The following is a 21,470-nucleotide window of genomic DNA, read 5'->3' as shown; positions in this document are numbered from 1 at the left end:
CAGAAGAGCTAAGGACATAATGACCCAGCAGGTCATGGTATGTAAAGCAGACTTCACATCCAGCACGACAACAAGCAAACATGCCAACACTCGGTCCGTTCAGACGACATTAACAACAGCCTTATCCTGCAGTGGAAAGTTACTGACTGGAAGTGGAAAGTTACTGGGTAGACACATACCACACTGTTTTTTTCTTTCGTTCTTTGGTGTCTTCAAGTTCATAATCATACAAAACATGCTGCTGCCAAGTTGAGCCGGTTTCGGGGAAATCTTTTTCTTGATACATTTATAATTATGAAACAAGGCAGGAAACAAAAGTAAATGCAAAAGAAAGGGACAGCTTTACTTGTGCTGAAATAAGTAATGAGAAAGTAAGTTCAAATACTTGGAAAACATGACGTGCAAAAGTATGTTGCTGGAAATGTTGCAGGTATGCACAAAGTACAGACTCAAACGGTGTGCCTTTTCACACCCGGCATTTTGTTACAAATAGCATTAACGATGGCTCTGTTCTATTAAAGTTTCCCAGTAACTCATGATAGTGTGCGAGTGAGCCAGCATGCAAAATATCCCAACCCTGAAACTGACATGGTGCTTTTAGATATCAATGAAAAGACAATCCCAAGGGAGTTAATTACTCAGAGAAGTTTGAATTTTTTTTACAGAACTGTGTGAAATGATTTCCATAGACCTCCAAAACGGCACTGTATTGCTAAAGGGCACTGTATTGTGCCAAAAATATCGAACCAGCAGAGTCAGGCGAACAAAAGTGTGCCTCAGTGAGTCACATCGCTTCACAGAGCTGCATGGACATGTTTATTAAAAGTTCAACTTTGGTGATCTGACAAGCACATTTGCAATATTGATAAAACTGAGAACCAGAGAGTGCAAAATGGAGGATGCTATAGCGGTGTTGCACCATTCAATGTTTATAACCCTCCTGAATCAGAATCAATGCCTATGGAGTTCTTTTTGTATCCATTTTGTGGTGTGACCAATTTGATTATACAATAATCAATATTATGTTGGTTGTCTATGTGAAGCGCTTAACCTTTAACAGCTATTAAATAGAGACATTTTTGTCTCTCAAACTAAACATATACAGAATGTGAGCACAATGGGCACCTGGTTAGCTCACCTGGTAGAGCAGGCGCCCGTATATAGAGGTCTACTCCTCAACACAGCGGCTGTGGGTTCGACTCTGGTCTGCAACCCTTTGTTGCGTGTCATTCCCCCTCTCTCTCCCCTTTCAGGTCTAAGCTGTCCTCTACAAATAATGGCCTAAAATGCCTAAAAAAAGAATGTGGGCACAATTGGTTTATGGAAGGATTGTAACAGCTTTTCTTGTTTGGTTGGTTGTTGCAATCAGACTTCAGATGTTTCCAAAACCAGTCGATATGTTCATATCAATAGAGAACAGTAAGCAGGGTAACTGTATAAAGAGTAACCTGCTGTTGAGCTTGTGTTCAATTTGACTTACTGAATACATTTCCTGTGTGTGTGTGTGTGTGTGTGTGTGTGTGTGTGTGTGTGTGTGTGTGTGTGTGTGTGTGTGTGTGTGTGTTGTGTGGCGTATGTGTTTGTGGGTCACAGTTTAAAACCCACAACATGCTTGGAAATTCATATAGTGTTTAACTTTGGTAGCCCACCACCCCCCAACTAATATGGTAAGCCAGTTGTTGAAATCAAAAAAACATCTAGGAAAACTGTGAGTCAGAGTGTGAGTTGTAGTGTGTCAGAAAAACCACCGCATACGCACAGAATGGAAAAAAACACCAGCACAACTTCAACTTGAGTGCAGTTAACCTTCTTTAACCTAAAGAAGAATGGCCTAAATTGAAGCAGCAGAGGCTGAGATACCCAGACTTTTAGTCCCTGTATAATATGGGTAAAGCTCCAAAAATGCTTGATACTACAATTCCCATAATGCAACCAGTAGCATTATTATCACCACCTGATAAACGTCAAGGTTACTTCACACCCCGAGTTTGTAACACAGGCTTTCTAGTATAAATTTGTAGTGTCCATGCCTTAACCGAGATGACTCTGATGACGTCATTATGACATCACCAGGGTTTTCTCAGAGGACATTAAAAGTTCTCCTTCTGACAAGTAAACTGACATTTAAGAGTTCCCCTAATATGCATTTGTTATGAATTCATGAAAAATAAATGATGACATCAAGGAAATAAAAGGTTAAGAGCTGGGCGTCCTGGTGGTTAGGGGGTTAAGAAGCAGTTTGATTCCAGCTTGAAGCCTTTGTTGCATGTCATTACCCCCTCTCTGTCTATGTGTTTACAGGCGGTCTATAACTTTCTATCAAATTAAGGCAACAATGCCATAAAAATATATTTTAAAGAGCTACACCTCAGCAGTCCTCTGTCTTTTCTTACTGGTGTCACCAAGGTCATGTAGTCTACACAGAAATCATATCAGAGCCACATTTACCACTTCCAGGTGTTAACATGCAATCTGTTTTTGCATATGACAATATCTGATCACGGCTCTTTGCATTTACACCTGGTATTAAATCTTAATATAGAAATCGTAGACAGTGACCAACTCCAGATGTGGTCTCGCTGATCTGGTCGTAATCAGTTTGCAGTGTTTTTTGCATGCATATCGTGTATTGACATGCAGATTGAGGTTGCATGGTAATGCCTTCTGTATTCACCTGCAGTAATACAGAAGATGCTACGGTATTACTTGCTGTTGATTTTCTTTACACTGAGGTGTGTTTTTCTTTATTTTTCTTTTCTTCAGTGCGTGCAAAAAAGGTAATGCTTTATTTTACTGGTCCATCATATCACAGTTGCAAGCGAAGGTGCTTTAGAACTAAACTTGAACATAAGAGAGACTCATTTTATAATAAAAGATATCACTGAAAGACAATCGCAGCTTCCATCTGCTGTGCATATCCTTCATATTCTTCTGACTGTTCAGCAGTGAAGAGGTTGGAAAGCAAATAAAGAAATGGAAGAACTGTTACATAAAGCAATATCAATTTGATTCTGTGTATTATTTCCACGTGAAGACATGTACAAACAAGGCTGATTTGATTTTGAGTCTGACTTAAAGTTTGGAAGACAATTGTGGTCCAGTATGCAACTTAGAGAAGTGCCACTCTATTTGCCCATGCCCCTCAGAGGGTCTGTTCACACCACTGGCCCTTCGAGCAGTCTTTAAAAACAAGTATGATTGCAAAAACAACTTGTGACACATATTCTTAAAACTGCTTTAGAGAATTGTTTTTGTTTCGAATAAGATTGCATGCAGTTATTAGAAATGAAAGCTGCCAGCATGCCCACCAACCAAAACCACAATAGAAGAGAAGGCAACGAATAAAAGCAACTTACGGTACAAATCAAAGGCTAAGCAAACAAAACAATGATGCTGGCAAAGTCCTCAAATATTTATATTAAAACCAGTAAGGGGAAAATAGAATTAGGCTACTTGTATGCTCACAAATGTACAGTGGATGTTTTGAATGTGCATCATTGTCATATTGAAAGCTTTAACGGTTTTATAGCAGTGGCTCAAGTAGGCTACTTTCAAATTGTCTGCCCTGTCAATTTACACAAGATCTCTTATACGGCTTACTATATTTTATATAGGGTATATTTTTATAGGTTGAATATAAAGTATTTTAATGGGGGTTTGTGACGTGCAGAGTGCTGACTGATAGGCTATAGTAATTTTCATAAACAATCTTTGTATATCAGTATATAAAAAGTAGTAAAAGCTATTTAGAAAACTTTTTACAGGCAAGTAAAGAGTAAAGATTGAAAAAAGAAGACAACTGACAATCTACACTGCGCTCCACTGGGGACACATAATATTGTTTTTTTCACTGTCGTGGCAATATCGCGACAGACTATGATTAAAGTCTCGCGGTGCCTGGATTAGATGCATCGGTCAAGCTAGGGAGTGTTAGCCAGCGACGGTCCGGAAGTGAAGAAATTAAGTTGCACTCTAAATAAAATATTGAAATATTTTATCTAAAGGACCTGTTACCTGGTTATAGCTAACCATAACCCTATGTGGAATCTGCAATATGGTTAAGACTACATGCACTACTTTAGTAGTTTTCCCTTAATTTGCAGTTGACTATTTTCGACATCAACATTCTTCAAACCCAAACTTTTGTAGGCTATTTTAAACGAAATATATCTATAGATATTTTTTAATTTACCTTATAGTTTCAGATATTACTTTTGTCAATATTTCACATTTCCATAATTACCCAACTAAGAATCTTCATCTCCCTTAAAACCCGTGGTCAGTTTTCTACCACATTTCGTGGAGTTATCTTGTGAAATGGCTACATTTAATGGATTCCTCTATGTCATTGTCTATGTACAAAAATAGACTTGCCATGCTTTCAAAAACACTTGATTTGTGAAAAAAATTATCACTCTTAAAAACTGTTGTGATATTGCAATTACTTCTGTTTCGCTACATTTTTTCCTTTTTTCTTCATAACTCTAACAATACACTGATTTTTTATGAAACTTTTGAACACTAATAGCCTACTTATTATATATACGATGAACCCTGCACAAAATTGTACAGCCCTGAAAACAGTTTTATAGTAGGCTACATATTTTTTATAGTGTCTTTTCATTTGTTATTGTACTGTTGCAGTAGGTAACTTTGCTCTATTGTTTTAATCATTTTCATATATTTATGAGAATAAAATAAACGTAATTATAAACTTACCTTGGCAATACAGCTCATTCTGATTCTGATTCCTACAGTAGGCCTGTAGGCTATGTGCCAACGACAACTTGTTTGTTTCACACATAAATACAAATCACGTTGAAGAAATATAAAATACATGGAAAGGTCAAGGTGCGGTAGAAACCTGTAATGGCGTATAAATAAAACACACCCAAAGGACATACCAAAGGTAAAATGTTGCACATGTAGACATACAAAATCACAATATAGCAAAAAATGTTAGACTCGCGTGTGTTGACATTTATTTTGACACAACCGGATGTTTTTTTCTGTTTTATTCAGGCTCGCTTAACTAGTGCATGACGGCTTCATCTCAGCTTCAGCTAAAGAGCAAACCGACATCAGCTGAGTTTGCCTTGTAGCAAAGGAATTTATCATCACGTAAAATTCAAGAATAGCATTTTACAAAGTTACATATTAGCTGTTAAACTAATGAAATAGCTAGCTGCCATCTACCGTAACCACAGAAACAAGGCAGAGGCAAAGGAGAAATAACAAACCCGGCAAACAAAGAGGTCCTTTTTTCAACGACAACATTTTTCCTCCATATTCAATAGTTATGAGTCATGTGGCCGTCGAAAATGTCCACGGTCTAGAGCAGCAGGTAAGCCGTGTCAGTTAAATGTGTCTTGCAGCGTCAGTTGATGAAAAGTGTTACAACAGCAGGAATAAATGTTAGCTCACCGGCTAGCCTAAAACGCTGCTAACGAGATGCTATCGTGCTAGCTAGCGTTGGGTGCACTTCAATTCCACACTCGCATGGCCAAGAGTGGCTGCGGGGCGGGGAACGAACCATAAATTGTGGAAAATGTTATTGGTTCTTCCGCCTTTTCAACTGTTGGATTATAGCTAGCTATGTGTGCTACATCAGAGTTGTCCACAGGGATTTAAGAAGGCCGTGGTCTACTGGTAAATGCTTCAGAATGTGGACAGAGACCCAAATTACCAATTACGCCCGAGTGGTTTCGTCGGCTTCCCCGTGTGAACATATGAAACGCACTCATTAACTATTATCTTCGCTGCGTTTCTCTTGCAGCTTGATACAATAATAAAATGGAGCTATGCAGAGATGGAGCTAGCGGGTCGGACACAAACAATGCGGGGTTTGACAGTTTATACATTTATAGTTTATATTGACTGCGTCCCTCTTAAAAAAAAAAAAGTTCATTTCTTCTGCGTCACTAGCAACGTAATGTTAGTCTAGCTGTGTCTGACTGGTTAGACAGTTGGATGGCAACAGAAAAGTACTGTATGTTCTCAATTGATGTTTTGGAAAGGTCTACTTAGCAAAAATGTCTACAAGAGCACTGGATGCACAACATTATTGTATGTCATTTGTTTCCGTGATGATGCAAAAAAAAGGCTGCAGTGCACTGGAAAGGTTTTTATTTATGGATAATTCAATCCCTGTTATTAGCTAAATTAACTTAATGTTGCTGCAGTTTAGTAGAAGTAGAGCATCCCACCCCAAGACCGAAATTCAGTTTATGGAAATAAAATCCCAAAATTTCCTGAACAGCAGTTTGTTTCTCTGCTCATACAAAGCTAGAGGCACCAGCTGAAGCACGTGTGTAAGCCAAGCTTTTACATTGCTTATTCTGATGGATAAACAAAAAAAAAATACATTGTTTGCTTTAGTTTTAAAGTAGGCAGCAGGTTTTGGTGTCACCTGCTGCAAGAAGAAGCATTCTCCAAACTCAAACACTTCGAAAAAGGCATGCTAGTTTGTTCTGCTGAAAATGTGTTGTTGTTGTTGTTTTTCTGACTATATGCATCTGTTTCTTCAGCTCGCTGTCCTAGACTTAAGTGCGGCAGACGGACAAGGTGGATTACCTAACCGTAAGCAGCATTTAGAACTTCTCATCTTCTTTTGACACAATGTGCATAGACACCCACAAACCTGAACATTTTACCTCAGTCCACACGTAATAAACTATGATAATAAGGCCACTAACAAGTAAGTACTCCTAATGGAATAAATTTGGAAGGACAGGAAAGCAACCAAGGGAATATTTTCAATTTTTTCTTTATTGACAGAAGTACTACAATGGAAAAACTAATAAAACTAATATGTCCACTGTAGCAATTTAGTACAGTTTAACCCTCTAAGACCTACATAGACTCACTTTTGTCTTTGTGGGAGGGATAGGGGATCTTTAGGTGGAGATAGAGGGTCAACAGTATATGCCACATAGAAGAGGTGTACATAATCTGAAAGCTGGGAACCTGATTAATCTGTGATGTAGTTGATGTTTCTAGTAGTACATGTGTAATAAACATTGTCTTCTGGTTAGACGCCTATTAAATTTTGAAAGTTTAAAGTGTATAAGGGACTTAGAACATTATAATGGAAGTATACGATGGAATTTGAACATTGACAACTTCTCAGTCCCTCCCCCGTTTCTGCTAAAGCCCAAACGGTCTCATAAGCACACACACACACACACACACACACGGGGAGAATGAATGCGTGTGCATGAGCAGTGATTGACACGCAGTTAGACCCCCCTCCCCCCTCCCGGGCCATGATTGGTGCATCTGAACAGGGAGTGGTGGACTTTAGCAAATTGCACTACAGGCTGTAGATGGTTCCAGAGGAGCTGGATTTTCTACTACTTTCTACTCAAACATAGGGTCAGTTTCAGCAAATATGACAGAAATTTAGTTTTATAAGGCTTACCTAATGCACCTTTTAATTATGTCCAATGAACTGTTTCAGAATTTTTTTGGGTTGATACAATTTGTTAGAGATTTGGTGCAAAATATAACCATTTTGACCACTTGAGAATTAATGAAAATGGGGGGGGGAAATCCCTCTAAAATACAACATTAAGACACCAAGACCTTAAGGAAATGCCATAGAAAAATCCATGCTGTGATTTGGTATCAAAAACTTGTGACATTAGGAGATTTCTGTGAGAAGCCATAGATTTCTGAATGCTATATGTCTCTAGTTAGTGGTTGTAACGTTTCATGAGGCTGTGATTATCCTAGAGGTCACAACAGGTCATTTTATACAGTGAGGTCAAGTTTCAGAAAGTGGTCTCACTACAATGGAATGGCTACTATGGGGACTGACATCATCACACATGAATACAATTGGGCTCATTTAATCCAGAGGAGTCTCAGCTTTCCAGTCATACCCAATTTATGCAATTGCAATACTGTTTAGGGACCCCAGTGTGCAGACGTAATTAAATACACTATTTTTAGAATCTAGACGAAAATAACATTTATTCTTTATGACAAAAACTGCATGGGATTAGCATAAAGTCTGCAAAGAGGAAACTAGTGGGTCCCCACAGAACCCTTTTTTCATTCAGATATCTTGAGGTGAGAGGTCAAGGGACCCCTTTTGAAATGGTCATGGCAGTTTTCCCTTACCAAAATCTAGCCTAACTTCGGAGTAGTGGTGTAACGGGCCATATTTGATCCTTGGCCCTGAACGGATCAACACTCACGATTCGGAAAGCACGTGAAGCCCTACTTCGGAGCGTTATGGTTGGTAGCAATGGATGCCTTAGACCTTCTACTTTCATATGATACCAGTATCTCCACTCTCTAGCTGAAGAACCCAGCCTGCTGACAGTAATATGGGCCGGGTGCTTCTATGCTCCCACAGGTCTCAGAGGGTTAAATGTTTCATTGACACCAGAAAAACTAGGTGATGAGTTTGGAAATATATATTGGATTTCCATGGTTTCTAGCTTCAGATGTGCACCATAGATCAATGCATTTTGGGGGTGCTTCAAAAGATTTTAATAAGTTTAAAATCAAGTCCTTAAAGTCTAATAATACATTAAATGATGTTGGACACTGTCTCTCTCTGTCTGCAGGGCGATATATTCCTCCACATTTACGGAACGACGCTTCCAAAAATGGTGTGTAGCATCATCGAGTTAAAGCTGTCCTGTGGAGTTTTCTTGTAAACAAACAAAAACTTTTAAGTTATGTTTACATTTAATGTTACTCACCAAAATACATTGTGTGAATCCTAGAGTGTATTTCCTTCCTCATAAAACAATTGCAAAGCAGATTTATTTTCTGAATAGCATTGTTTCCGTCCATGTTAGCTAGCTAGCAGTCGCCTTCTTCCGTGCCTTTGCTGGTGCATCACTACGTTTCTTTGCACAAATACATTACTGCAGTCAGCTGTTGGTCAGTGGAATAGTGTGAAAACGGTGGCAGGATGTGAATCGCGTCACCCGCATGCTTGTGTCGAAGTATGCATGCACAATACAAACAAAATGGGGACCCGCTTGAAAAAAAAAAAAAGTCATTGCTGGATACTAGGGGTCAAAAACTCCAGAGTCCCTTTTTTATTAAGTGCATTTGTTAATGATAAAAACCACAACTCAAACACTGTCCTCCTGTCCAGCAGGAAATGCCTTTGCTGCTGGTCGACCTGGTGGCTACACCATAGCGCCCCCGGCCAACTGTAAGTTCCTCCATTTTGTTACCATGCACTAATGTTCATTTTGTTCTTACTACATATTATTCCAGAACTATCCTTAATTTAGCATCACCCATCAGTATGTTCTCTGGTTTCCTCCTCCTCAGTGAAGTGAAGAAAGGGATATTAAGTAGTCTGTGATCTTGATCACTTATGTGTTATGAATAAGAATTAAAACAATAATGTCCATATTCACAGCAGTGATGATATAAGCATATTATTGAAATGTACTATTTAAAATGTATACTAAATTGATCTCACATTGCAAACCTATTAATTAAAGTGCTCATATTGTGCTGTATTGGCTTTTTCCCTTTCCTTTATTGTGTTATGTCTTTTTGTGCACGTTATAGAACAGAAAACACTGTTCACAAACTGCTCCAAACAGCTTTGTTACTTCCGTGAAGAACGTGCGTCACTTTGTAACCTACATTATAATGCTCGCCTAGCTGCTAGCGTGGCACTCCCTCATGCTCTGCAACTGACTAGCTGTAAGTACTTACTGCGCATGTGCGACTCCCAACAAAGATGGAACAGAAGTGTGATGTCTCACTCTGTAGCTAAAACAGAGAACTCAACACACAGGGTGAAAAGAGGAGCTGCAGCAATGTGCAGTACAACAAAAATATGGTGTTTTCTGAAAATGAAACCACATAAACCTATGCTGGTACAACCTCTAAATACAATTTATGAATCTGAAAATGAGCATAATATGAGCACTTTAAAATTTGAATAAGAAAATAATTGCAGGTTTTAAATAGCTTCCATGTCATGGGACACTTACTCCAAATACCCGAATAGTAATTGTATCACTACACTACAAATGAGACAATGGGATTTTAGTGCTTCTTCTATTTTATATGAATATATATTACAATTCAGCATTTATATTTCAAATTTCTAAATAAATTTGAAAAATGTATTCTTTTTATGAAATATATATTAGGCCAAATTGACCGTTGTCTTGTGTAATTATTTTCCTTTTCTCCCTCTGCAGATGGTTGGGACGGGGGACGCAACAATTTTGTCAATGGCTACCATGACAACCGCATGGCTGGCAACACGTTTAACCGTGGCCCGCCTCGTATGGAGCGGGGCCGAGGTGGTGTCGGAGGAGGTTACCGTGGCAACCGGGGCGGAGCCTTCAACCCCATCAACCCAGCACAGCCGATGGCCTTCGGTGGCTATGAAAATAAAGGTGGGATTTTATTTTGCTAAACCAAACTAACAAAACTTTTTTCTTCCATAGTTTATGATCTGTTCTGCAGATAACATGACCTGTGTTTCCTGTGTTAACATGACTCTGATGATTGTTTTGCACCCTGTTCGTGCTTCTGTCATTCATCATGCATGCAATTTATCTATGCAGACATACTTTGCGTCTCAGTCCAAAGACTGTACTAATTAAATACATGTGTGAAGGTCTCTTCTAATAGTTTTGTGTTCATTCCCCTGTCAGACGCAGGCGGCTGGAACACTGCTAAAGACAGTTATGGCAGTTTTGGCAACAGCCGGGGAAATCTGCATTCTTCAATGACAGAGGCAATGCTAACAGAGGGAGGTAAGGAGATGAGACCCAGAGACCGACTAAATAACTGCTGTCACAGGACTTCTTTGTTTTTCTGTTTTAATTCTTTGTCACTGTACTACTGAAACAACTTCAGGTTAAGGTGCCATGTTCACTATGAAAGCAAAAACGTTGACCTCTTGTGTTGCTTTGTGTTTTACGCTGTCCTGGTAAAAATCTTTGCTGTTAGATAAAAAGAAGCGTGTGGTGTGACTTTATATCATAGTTGATCAATGGCTGTTGCCTGCCCCTGGCCTGTTGGCGAGCTAGAAGCAACAAGGACTGCAGTGTGAGGCGAAGTGGCCATTCTGCAAATGCAAAATTCATAGTATGAAACAAAAAATTGTAGTGTAATTTGGATAGTTGGGAAAACATCAAAGCAGAATCACACATCTTGTATCATTGTCTTTTTCTTTTTTTTTTTTTTTTTGTGCTCAGGTTTGACCATGGTGGATTTGGTGGTGGTGGAGGAGGAGGAGGAAACAACCGATGGGTGGAGGAGTCCAGGGAAGAGGGAGACTGGTCCAAACAAACACCACGTAACGAACGCCTTGAACAGTAAGTCTGTGCCTTTACTTTTACTGCAGGAAATATCGGGGAAACTGTTCGCGTCTGGTTTATTCTGGAAGCATGCATCGTGATTCAACGAATAGATTGTAAAATCAGCATTAGACAGTTTATGACTTATTGTTGGGGTTTCATTGGGTCTCGTGTCCTAGAATAACCCATATACATCTGCCAAATAATTAAACAGCAGTGAGTGACATTCATTTAAGATTACAGTAATTTATATCAAAGAAAGATGTATTCAATAGGGCTCCTCGGTTATGGGAAAAAAAATCTAATTACCATTATTTTGGTCAATATTGAAATCCCGATTATTTAACATTCATTGACTTTTGGAAAGATGTTGCATTTATTGAACGTAAAAAGCAGTTTCAAATCAACAAATCAACAGTAAAAACACCTTGAACTGTGAAATTTCCCTTGATACTTTTCCTTTTTGAATGCCCCTTCAGAACACAAGACAAAATAAGAGTTCCCTTGCAAAATGTTACGCGCAAAATAATAGTTTTTCTCGATTACATTGTTTTTGTGATCGTTTAGGAGCTAAAATTGAAATCCCGATCAAAATTTGATTAATTGCACAGCCCCTAGTATTCAAAGACATATATTGTTTTTTAACATAAGTGTATTTATTGTAAGTCATTGTTAAATTGCATGTCTTTTCTCCTGCTATGTAGTGAGTTGTTCGCCGCCAGTAACACCGGGATTAACTTTGAGAAATACGATGACATTCCTGTTGAGGCCACAGGACAGAACTGCCCTCACCACATCGAAAGTGTAAGTTAACTGTTAACTCGGGATCCAACAATATTACATTATATATCAACGGCATGATTACTTTTAACTGCTGTTTTTGTAAATGTTTTTTGACTGTGTGTGTGTGTACTGTGTAGTTCCAAGATGTGGACATGGGTGAGATTGTCATGGGTAACATTGGTCTGAGTCGCTACACCAGACCGACCCCTGTCCAGAAATATGCCATTCCTATTGTCAAGTCAAAGCGAGACCTCATGGCCTGCGCACAGACAGGTAGAACACAGACAGAGACATACACTTACACTACATCATATCTCTAAGAGACAAAACAAAGTGATATATTGGAGTTAGTCCTAATACTATGAAAGGATCTCTCTGTTGAATGCACATGGAGATGGATGAGTTTGGCTTTGTGTCTGTAGGTTCTGGGAAGACTGCAGCGTTCCTGCTGCCGATTCTCAGCCAGATCTACACCGATGGACCAGGAGAAGCTCTTAACGCAGCTAAAGCATCTGGACAGGCAAGAAAAAAATTAGGACACTTTATTTGCTCAAAGTTCTAAAATGGACTAAAAAGGCATGGATCAATTGCTAGGGGCATTTAAAACAAAACAAACAGTAAAGCCTTTTTTTCATTGAACTATAATGTTTTATAAAGAAAATATTTGTCTTTTAGATTAGCTAAATTGTATTTAGTGTATCCACCAGATAAACAACAAAAACACTACATTTGGTTTGGATGAACGCACTTGACAAGTAATTGGCTAATAGTAGACAAGACCACAGTTACACAAGATGGTACGTAGCTTCCCCTGTTAATGAATCAGGCAAAGACACTTTATCAGGACATCCCTATGTCTAATTAGTAATAGGCCAAAAGTATTTCACAGGAACAAACCACAATTAAAAGAAAAGTCATAAAAAGTTTGCTTTTTGATTTTATATTGTGACCTCCCCCAGGTAGGGATCCACTGGCCTAGTAAGTCCTGATAAGTGGTGACTTGTACTGTGAATGTTAGTGCTCACGTTTTAATTAAACAATGGTTCTTGTGAATCAAAAAACACATGTTTTTGAAATGTTGTGTTGTCATTGTATTACAGGAGAATGGAAAGTATGGACGTCGTAAGCACTTCCCCATCTCACTGGTATTGGCTCCAACCAGAGAACTGGCACTGCAGATATATGATGAAGCCAGGAAGGTACACACACACACACACACACACACACACACACACACGGACACGGACAAAGATTTACCCATGTATTTCTTCCACCTTTTTGTTTTTGTCTGTAGTTTTCCTACCGCTCCAGAGTGCGTCCCTGTGTTGTGTATGGAGGAGCAGACATTGGCCAGCAGATAAGAGATCTGGAAAGAGGCTGCCACCTGCTGGTGGCCACACCTGGAAGACTGGTGGACATGATGGAGAGGGGCAAGATTGGACTAGACTACTGCAAGTAAGACATGGACGGGAGGAGGGAGCGATGGATAAAATTAGGGTTTTCTTTCATGGACTGGTTCAATTTAGTGATATTACTGGTCTTTTAGAATGAGATGGGTATGATTTAATTGCATTTCACTCTACATCTTTCTTCTTCACTTCAGCTACCTGGTCCTGGATGAGGCAGATCGTATGTTGGACATGGGATTTGAACCACAGATAAGACGCATCGTAGAACAGGACACCATGCCGCACAAAGGCATCCGACAAACCATGATGTTCAGCGCAACCTTTCCTAAAGAGATCCAGGTACAATTGCAATACTCCAAAAAAAAAAGAAGGAAAAATCTGGCGTGTGCTTTCCCCTTAAATATGCTTTTGATAAGGTGTAGTATTACAAATTAAAAAAAAAAATTCTTTTGCTGTAGCCAGACTATAAGGCTCACTTACGAGAGTGAAGTCTTCGCTGCATTCACGTAGCTTCAGGTGCTCTGGCGAAAACGTCAGTCCTCTCATTTATTTGTATGGGGGTGGTGGGTTTAGGCTGCAGCAGGGGGGCCACAGGGGGGTGCCGTAAAAAAACACAACGGCAAAAAGTTGAAACCGATTTTAATTTTTGGAGTAACACAACTTGACGTCACGCTGTGGCGGCCAATCATGTAACCTCATCATAAAAACAATCTGACGGAAAACTGTTGTAATTATAAAGTCTTGTTGTGCTACATTGGGGGGGTTAAAGTGCACAACAGGACGTCAGACAAATGGGCCCTTTTAAGTACACTCCCACTTCCCTGCACAACCCTTTGCCATGTCGCCAGAGCCCTGAGGCTATGTGCCTTTACTGAAAGAAGAACAAAGCAGGGGTTATAAGCAGTAATGTCACTAAATGGCACCTGAATTTATAACCGTAAAATTACAATTTTGTTTGCCTAGCCAGTGCTAAAAATGTATTCGTACACATTTTCTGCTCCATTTCCAGATCCTGGCCAGGGATTTCCTGGAGGACTACATCTTCCTGGCAGTGGGCAGAGTGGGTTCCACCTCAGAGAACATCACTCAGAAGGTTGTGTGGGTGGAGGAGAGCGATAAGCGGTCTTTCCTGCTGGACCTGCTCAGTGCTACAGGTGAGACAGTCACATAACAATAACAGCTTTTTAAGATTACCTTCAGATGTGTCCCAACACTGCAGGCTATGAGACATTAACTTCAACCTGAATAGATTTTTCTACATCGGTTTAGAGCTACTGCGGCTAACACTTATATACACACACAATGTGGTGTTTTATTTCCCCGATCCTTTTGCCATTATCATATTTGTTGTCTTCCCATCTCAGCCAATACATTCTTGTGTCTCATGTTAAGCACAATGTTATTTCACACACCGTAAACACCCTTTGTTTAATCATGTTCAGAACTTTCACAAAATTAACTTTGGTACTTGAAAAAAAGTCTAAAATTGATATTCCAGGTGAAGGGGTTTAGAGAATCTGCTTTTTGCTTTCTGAAACATGCTCAGAACCTAGATAAAGTCTGTCTGCATGTTCTGCCTTGTCCTTGAGCAGAAAACCTCAAGCAGGTTTCATCAAACTACACATTATTTTCTCAGTAAGGCAATAGTGAGGATGTTCCATAAAAATAAATGTCATTTCCACTCCGTAACTTTCAACAAATATTTAATATTCCTTCCATTTACAGTAGAAATCCATTTAAATTGACGCTTTTGTTTTTGGGAAAATAAGCAATTTTCTGCTGTTAGTAAAACAAATTTTGTGAACTGGGGCAAACTTTGGGTACATCAGGAACACCAAGCATACATAGTTGGTTTAATACTGCTGATTGAGTGCAGTTGACATGTTGGTGGTTTGATGTGGTTTTATCCAAAGTCATCCCCAGCGAGGTACAGGACAATACTGGAGACAACATAGAGAAACCTGGTAAGATCCTCAATGGGGAAATTTGTATCTGTCATTTCATATATATTTTTAAATAATTTTGCTTGCTCTTTTGATGTTCTTCTGTGGACTGAGACTCCTTTTTGTTTATTTAGTAATTTTTGGTTCTGTGTACCATTTCATCGGTCCGGTTTGCTAAGCTTAAATCAAACATGCCTGTTGTATTTTCTTTTCTTAGTTTTTCAAAGTTTATTTGTGGCATCTTTTATGTACAGTATGTTGCTGTGGTGTCTTCATCTCACACCCAAAGCCTTGATGGAGAGAGTCTGGTTATGTTGTCGTCTCAACAGCTAACGAGTGGATACAAATGTCCTCCACTTCATAATCGGCTAGTAATGTTCATGGAGCATTGAGGAAGAACTATGACCGAACTCTTTCCATCAGTGGCTCTAGTCACAGTGCCTGCACAACAACACAGTGCTGCTGATACTGTTAGCTATTGTTTTTTTGTAATTATTATTATTATTTTCCCACACTGCACTCCTTGTTGCCTGTTGCACTATTCTGTTAATAGAAAAAATGTACTGTGATGTGAAAAATGTAAACAAATTAAGGTGAATATTATCAAGATTCATGTATCACACCAGGGACATGAACAGCTGTACCAGTAGACGTATAACCTGCCAGTAGGGCTGAAAGAGTAACTGATGATTCAATTATACACTGAAGGATTTGCATCTCCTAGATTGTCAGTGTGATGCAGTATATTTTGTATCTACAGCTCTTTTTATTTTTATCTTTTTTTTTTTGACAAATTAAGGAATAAGATAACAGGAAGATGGTGAATTTCCACTCAAGTGTTACATTTTGACTAAAATTATTTTAATTTTTAAATTTTTTTGCCAGCTGTATGAATCCAGATGTGGGTTTCCCTGACTATTACACAAGCTTAAGCTTCCTGAAAAAGATTGACTTTGACAAAAAAACGTCAGATTGTGTCACATCAAATTGTATCAAAATGTCACAAAGCTACTTGCAAGCTGACATCGATGTTTTGTTGAGTATACAATTTGATTGGTTGTTCTTTCATTAGGTGAAATAGGAAGTCTGAAACTTATTTTTTTTTGCCAAGTCATCCGCAATCCCTAAGAATTGGAAGGTCATCGGATGAGCTTATCTCTTCAGAGCAAGAAACCTCATCAACAAAAGACCAGTGAAGTTTCATACGCGTTCACTTTTGCATAGATTCTAATCTTGACTCAAAGATTATTCCTCATGATTTTTGGTGACCCCCTGACCTTTCTTCTGCAGCATTACAAATCTGAGGTTTGGATATAGAAAAACCCTGCTGCAAGTTAAAATCTGCTTTCTGATATATGACCACCCTGATTATACACTCGCCTTAATGAATAACCTCAGGTGTCTTTTCTCTCGGTTTATCAGGTAAGGACTCGTTGACTCTGGTTTTTGTGGAGACCAAGAAAGGTGCGGACGCCTTGGAGGACTTCCTGTATCGGGAGGGCTACGCCTGCACCAGTATCCATGGCGACCGCTCCCAGAGAGACCGAGAGGAAGCCCTGAGCCAGTTCAGATCAGGAAAATGCCCCATTCTGGTGGCCACAGCGGTAAGTAAAAAAAAAAAAAAAAACTTGTATCAGTTACAGTCAAAGTGAATAGTATCACTGCATGTAAACGTGTGTCACATTGTGAGTGACTTTTTTTTTTTTCTCTCTCTCTCTCTTTTGTACATACTCAGGTAGCAGCTCGGGGTCTGGACATCTCCAACGTGAAACATGTTATTAACTTTGACCTGCCCAGCGATATAGAGGAGTATGTCCACCGTATTGGACGTACAGGTCGTGTCGGAAACCTGGGTAAGACTACAACTAGCGTCAGTCAATGGTATTAAGCCATGTTGCGTCATCTAAAATGGGGATAGAGTCGAAGCTATTTTTACTTGCGATTTACTGCTAATATTAATTTCTACTTTGTTCCCTGCAGGGCTTGCCACATCATTCTTTAATGATAAAAATGGGAACATAACTAAGGACTTGCTGGACATTCTGGTAGAGGCCAAACAAGAAGTTCCCTCATGGCTTGAGAGCCTGGCCTATGAACACCAGCATAAGAGCAGCAACAGAGGACGCTCTAAGAGGTATACATACACACTATCTCCTCTTCATTGGTAAATGTGTGTGTTTTACTCTGCATGTTAATGCCATTTAAGGGTCTATGCCCATCAATGGTGTTGTCCAAATGCAGTGAAGTTCACTCTGTATTTGATTTAAACAATGGATTTGATTATGCCACCAGGTTCGCTGGTGGTTTTGGAGCGCGTGATTATCGCCAGACGGCTGCCGGAGGCACCGCTGGAGGGTTTGGAGGACGTGGAGGTCGCAACCAGGCAGGACATGGAGGAACCCGCGGGTTTGGAGGAGGTGAGGATCTTGTGGATAGAACTACTAGTGTGTTATAATGAACTGTAGTCTCGCATTGCCAGACCCTCCTCCACAGCGCCGCGGAGGAGGGTCTGGCTAGTCCACACAGCATTCCGGGATGGGAGAAAAACGTGCTCTGGTTTATTGGTATTTCTTTAAACTAGTGCTGTCAAATGATTAAAATATTTAATCGCGATTAATGTCATAGTTAACACGCAATTAATTGCATATTTTTAGCTATTTTAAATGTCCCTTGATTTATTTTTGTTTATTTATTTTTCTCATTTTAATACTCTTATCGACATGGAAAAGTGGATCGGCTTGCTTTGTGCTTTTGTCGCCTGGCTTTGACGAGGGGGCGGAGAATTCGCATCAGCTGTGTGCTTGGCCACCACCAAGTGGTATTTCAGACTGGACGTGCTGTGATGATAGCTCAGTTCACAACGACAAAACACACAGATCACTTTGGTCTTCAATGGAACCATTTGGCAACTTTTTAAAAGTAATCTTTCCATTCAGAAACTTATTGGCATCCATTTCGGCGTCTCGCGCTCACCATCCACTCAAAACGTAACGTTAGCCTACTACTCTCTGGCCGGCTCGCAAGCCCAAACAAGTGTGTGCGGCGTGCCTGTTTTGTTTCCGGTCTAGCTAGTTCTGGTGTGGTGTTGTAGTTTTTCTAACGTTACTAGTTGTTGCAACAGCAACGTTAATCTCGCGATAAAAAAATTGACACTGTTAAAATGGGTTTGCATTAATGCTGTTAATAACGCGTTTAACTGACATCACTACTTTAAACCAATCACAATCCTCTTGGGCGGTGCTAAGCGCCGGACGGAGCCACGGTGCCGCTGCAAAATAAAAGAAAATAAAAACGGCATGTTTCTGACGGTTGCGTGACCAGAGACGTAACAAACCCCGGGTAAATACTGGAGATGTATTTGAAAGATGGAGACAGCTTAGAGCCCAAAAGGACGCCGAGTTGGCTAATTTCCTCCTAAACAGGTAATCATTAGCTTCAGGCTAATTTATCACAGCCACTAGGGATGGGCATTTTATGTAATTTCAACATTTGTGTACTCTCATTGAATTATATAGCTAGAGTACCTGAGTTAGTTACTCGCAATAACAATTGAGAGACAGCCAGTAAAGTGATCCCGACTGGTCCTGGCTAACGCCGCCATGCTAACTGCTAACGTTACCAGAGGACCAGGCAAGCAGCCCATGGCTGTTTACAACGTGTAGCCTGTTCAGCGGCCGGAGCCGACAACGGTGAGTTATTTTACGCCACGAGAGAGGGGCTGTAAATCGGGAAGAGAGGACTGTGAGTTTGCAGCGTGTTCAGCGATTTTTGCCGTAATTCTAAGCCAACGGAGTGTGTTCAGTCGGGTGGAAAACGATGGCAAGGTAGTGTTATTTTTGGCGGTTCCTATTGTAGGTCTAAGCCGAGGAAGTGTGCCTGTCTGGCGTGTGGGGAGGACGGCGAGGTTGTGGGGTTTTTGGTGGTTCCTACTGTAATTCTAAGCCCAAAAAGTGTGTGTGTCAGTTGGGTACAGAGCTCCGCGTGAGCACGGGTTTTTATGACTGTCAATATAGCCAGCATCTAACGTTAGCTACTCCGCTGTGGAGTAATGTCTGGCTATGTGAGACAATCGTCTAGCAACATTGTTGTGGATGCTGCGGTCTCAGCCTGGCAGCCTCCGTGAACTTAGTCTGCGGAGGAGGGGGCAGGGGAGACGACTCTCTCTGGTATTTTGAATTTGTACTGCAGTAACTTTTTTAAACACTAGCTGTCCGTATTACATATTGCACCTTTAATCATAGTCCTCATAAATCCACCGGAGTTTAACATTACGACACAAAGAAAGCGGAAGGTAACTGACATCCGGCCGAAAAGGGGGACATCCGGTGGAATTTCCGGCGACACTGGAGCAATCCCGGAAGTGGAACGTCGTGGATATAGACTCAATGAACTGCAACCCAACTTGGAAGTTTCTTGTTACTTATGGCTCATTGGGAACACTTTTTACATTATTAACTTTGCTTTTTCTGCTTTGTTTCCTCCCTTTCAGGTGGTTTTGGTAACTTCTACACCAGCGACGGCTACGGAGGGAACTACTCACACTCTCAAGTAGACTGGTGGGGCAACTAGGTTCCTCCTTTCCCCCTTTACTCATCCCTCCTTTCTTCTTCTCACAGATTCCTCCTTCCCTTCTCCACACTTGTCTGGACCTTATCCATTTCCTCCCGTTCATTAACCCAAAGAACCCACGTGCATGTTATTAAACTATTTATACTCATTTATATAGCCCTCCTTCCATCCCTACGCACTCAGATATTTTAATTCTTTTCCTTTACCTGTCCTTTCCATCTCCACCTTCGTCTTTAATGTTCCCCATCTTTTCTTCTTTCTTCATTTTTGTTAAATCTCACCTCTTAAATAGGCCACAGTATAAAGGGATTTCTTCAATTTCAGTTGGTGTAAAATAGTAGCTTACACTAGCTAGCTACCAGCTAGCACCATCCTTGAGTTTCAGTAAGGACATTTTGAACTATTTTCCCTCTGTGGCAAGTGCTTGAAGAAAAAATAACCATTTGAATTAAAGTTCTAGGTGTTTTTTTTTTTGTTTTTTTTTAACCTCCTAAGATTAGATGGACATTTAAGATTTACAGTGAGTTAGTTCTACAAAACCTCTGTAGAAGACCTGGGGGGAAATCCAGTTTTTTTTCACTTGAGTTTTGGCTTTATTTTGTTTTTGTCTGCATTCACCCAAAGCCAGCCAGGCGTCCTGTGTACCTTCACATGTCATCTTTGTATGTAACGCATGGCCATGTTGTAAATCACCGGCCAAAACCTTTTCTAAAATATAGCGCAGAGATTGGCAAGATGTCGAATCTGAGCAAAATATGTCTGCATATAACTTCAAAAATAGGAACTGGCTGACTTCTCCTTTATTTACACGATAGATACTTAAAAGCAGCCACAGAAACAGAACATTTTAGTTTTGTTTTTCTTTTCACTTTTTTAAAACATATTGAAGTCTTGATTTAAAGAGATCTGAGAAAGATGTCTAACAGAGGCTGAAGGGACAAGGCTGGACAAACTGAAACACCCAGCCAATGGGACGCCAGCAGATGTTGTCGCCCATTAGCAATGATGCTAGCAAACAGTCTTAGGACTGCAAACAGCATTTTTCTTAGTTTGAAACAAAACATAATAGAGGATCATTTGTTTCTGTACTGTGCCTTTAAGAATTTGAACTTTGTCTCTTATTTCCGTTGTTTTAATTGCCATAATACGTACATACGTGGCTACAAGTATTGGCCAACTGTGACAAAAAGTGTATTTAATGTCATGTATGGGTTTAAACGTGTTTTTCTTTATTTATATTTGGAAGGAAACAAACTAGGCTTGAACTAAATCAAACCTTGGCAAAAAAAAAATAAAAACTAATCAAAAACTGCGATGAGAAAACTCAAAGCAAGTCCTTATCTGTTTATTGGAGTTCAAATTCGTCGGAAGGTCTCTGATGAGCTGATTCCCAAAAGCATAATACCACTGCAACCATATTTATAGATTATTTTGATATACCCTCACCCTGAATGACTTAAATAGGT

General features: G+C 39.9%; 1 protein-coding gene across 1 annotated transcript; it reads left to right on the top strand.

Moving 5' to 3' along the window:
- The first annotated feature begins 5,299 nt into the window (after nt 1-5,299).
- ddx3xb (DEAD-box helicase 3 X-linked b) lies at nt 5,300-21,470 on the top strand. Its single transcript, XM_039792686.1, is given in 20 exon segments — nt 5,300-5,344; nt 6,528-6,579; nt 8,577-8,621; nt 9,119-9,178; nt 10,191-10,391; nt 10,653-10,703; nt 10,706-10,754; nt 11,199-11,318; nt 12,005-12,104; nt 12,221-12,356; nt 12,506-12,603; nt 13,184-13,282; nt 13,378-13,538; nt 13,687-13,831; nt 14,502-14,646; nt 16,858-17,039; nt 17,171-17,288; nt 17,416-17,569; nt 17,728-17,852; nt 19,925-21,470. Coding segments are annotated over 20 exon segments (2,166 nt in total). The 3' UTR covers nt 20,005-21,470.

The sequence above is a fragment of the Perca fluviatilis genome, chromosome 24 (genome assembly GCF_010015445.1).
Source record: "Perca fluviatilis chromosome 24, GENO_Pfluv_1.0, whole genome shotgun sequence".
Classification (NCBI taxonomy): Eukaryota; Metazoa; Chordata; class Actinopteri; order Perciformes; family Percidae; genus Perca; species Perca fluviatilis.
The sequence above is the reverse complement of the archived record's forward strand: the minus strand, read 5'-3'. Positions and strand labels throughout refer to the sequence as shown.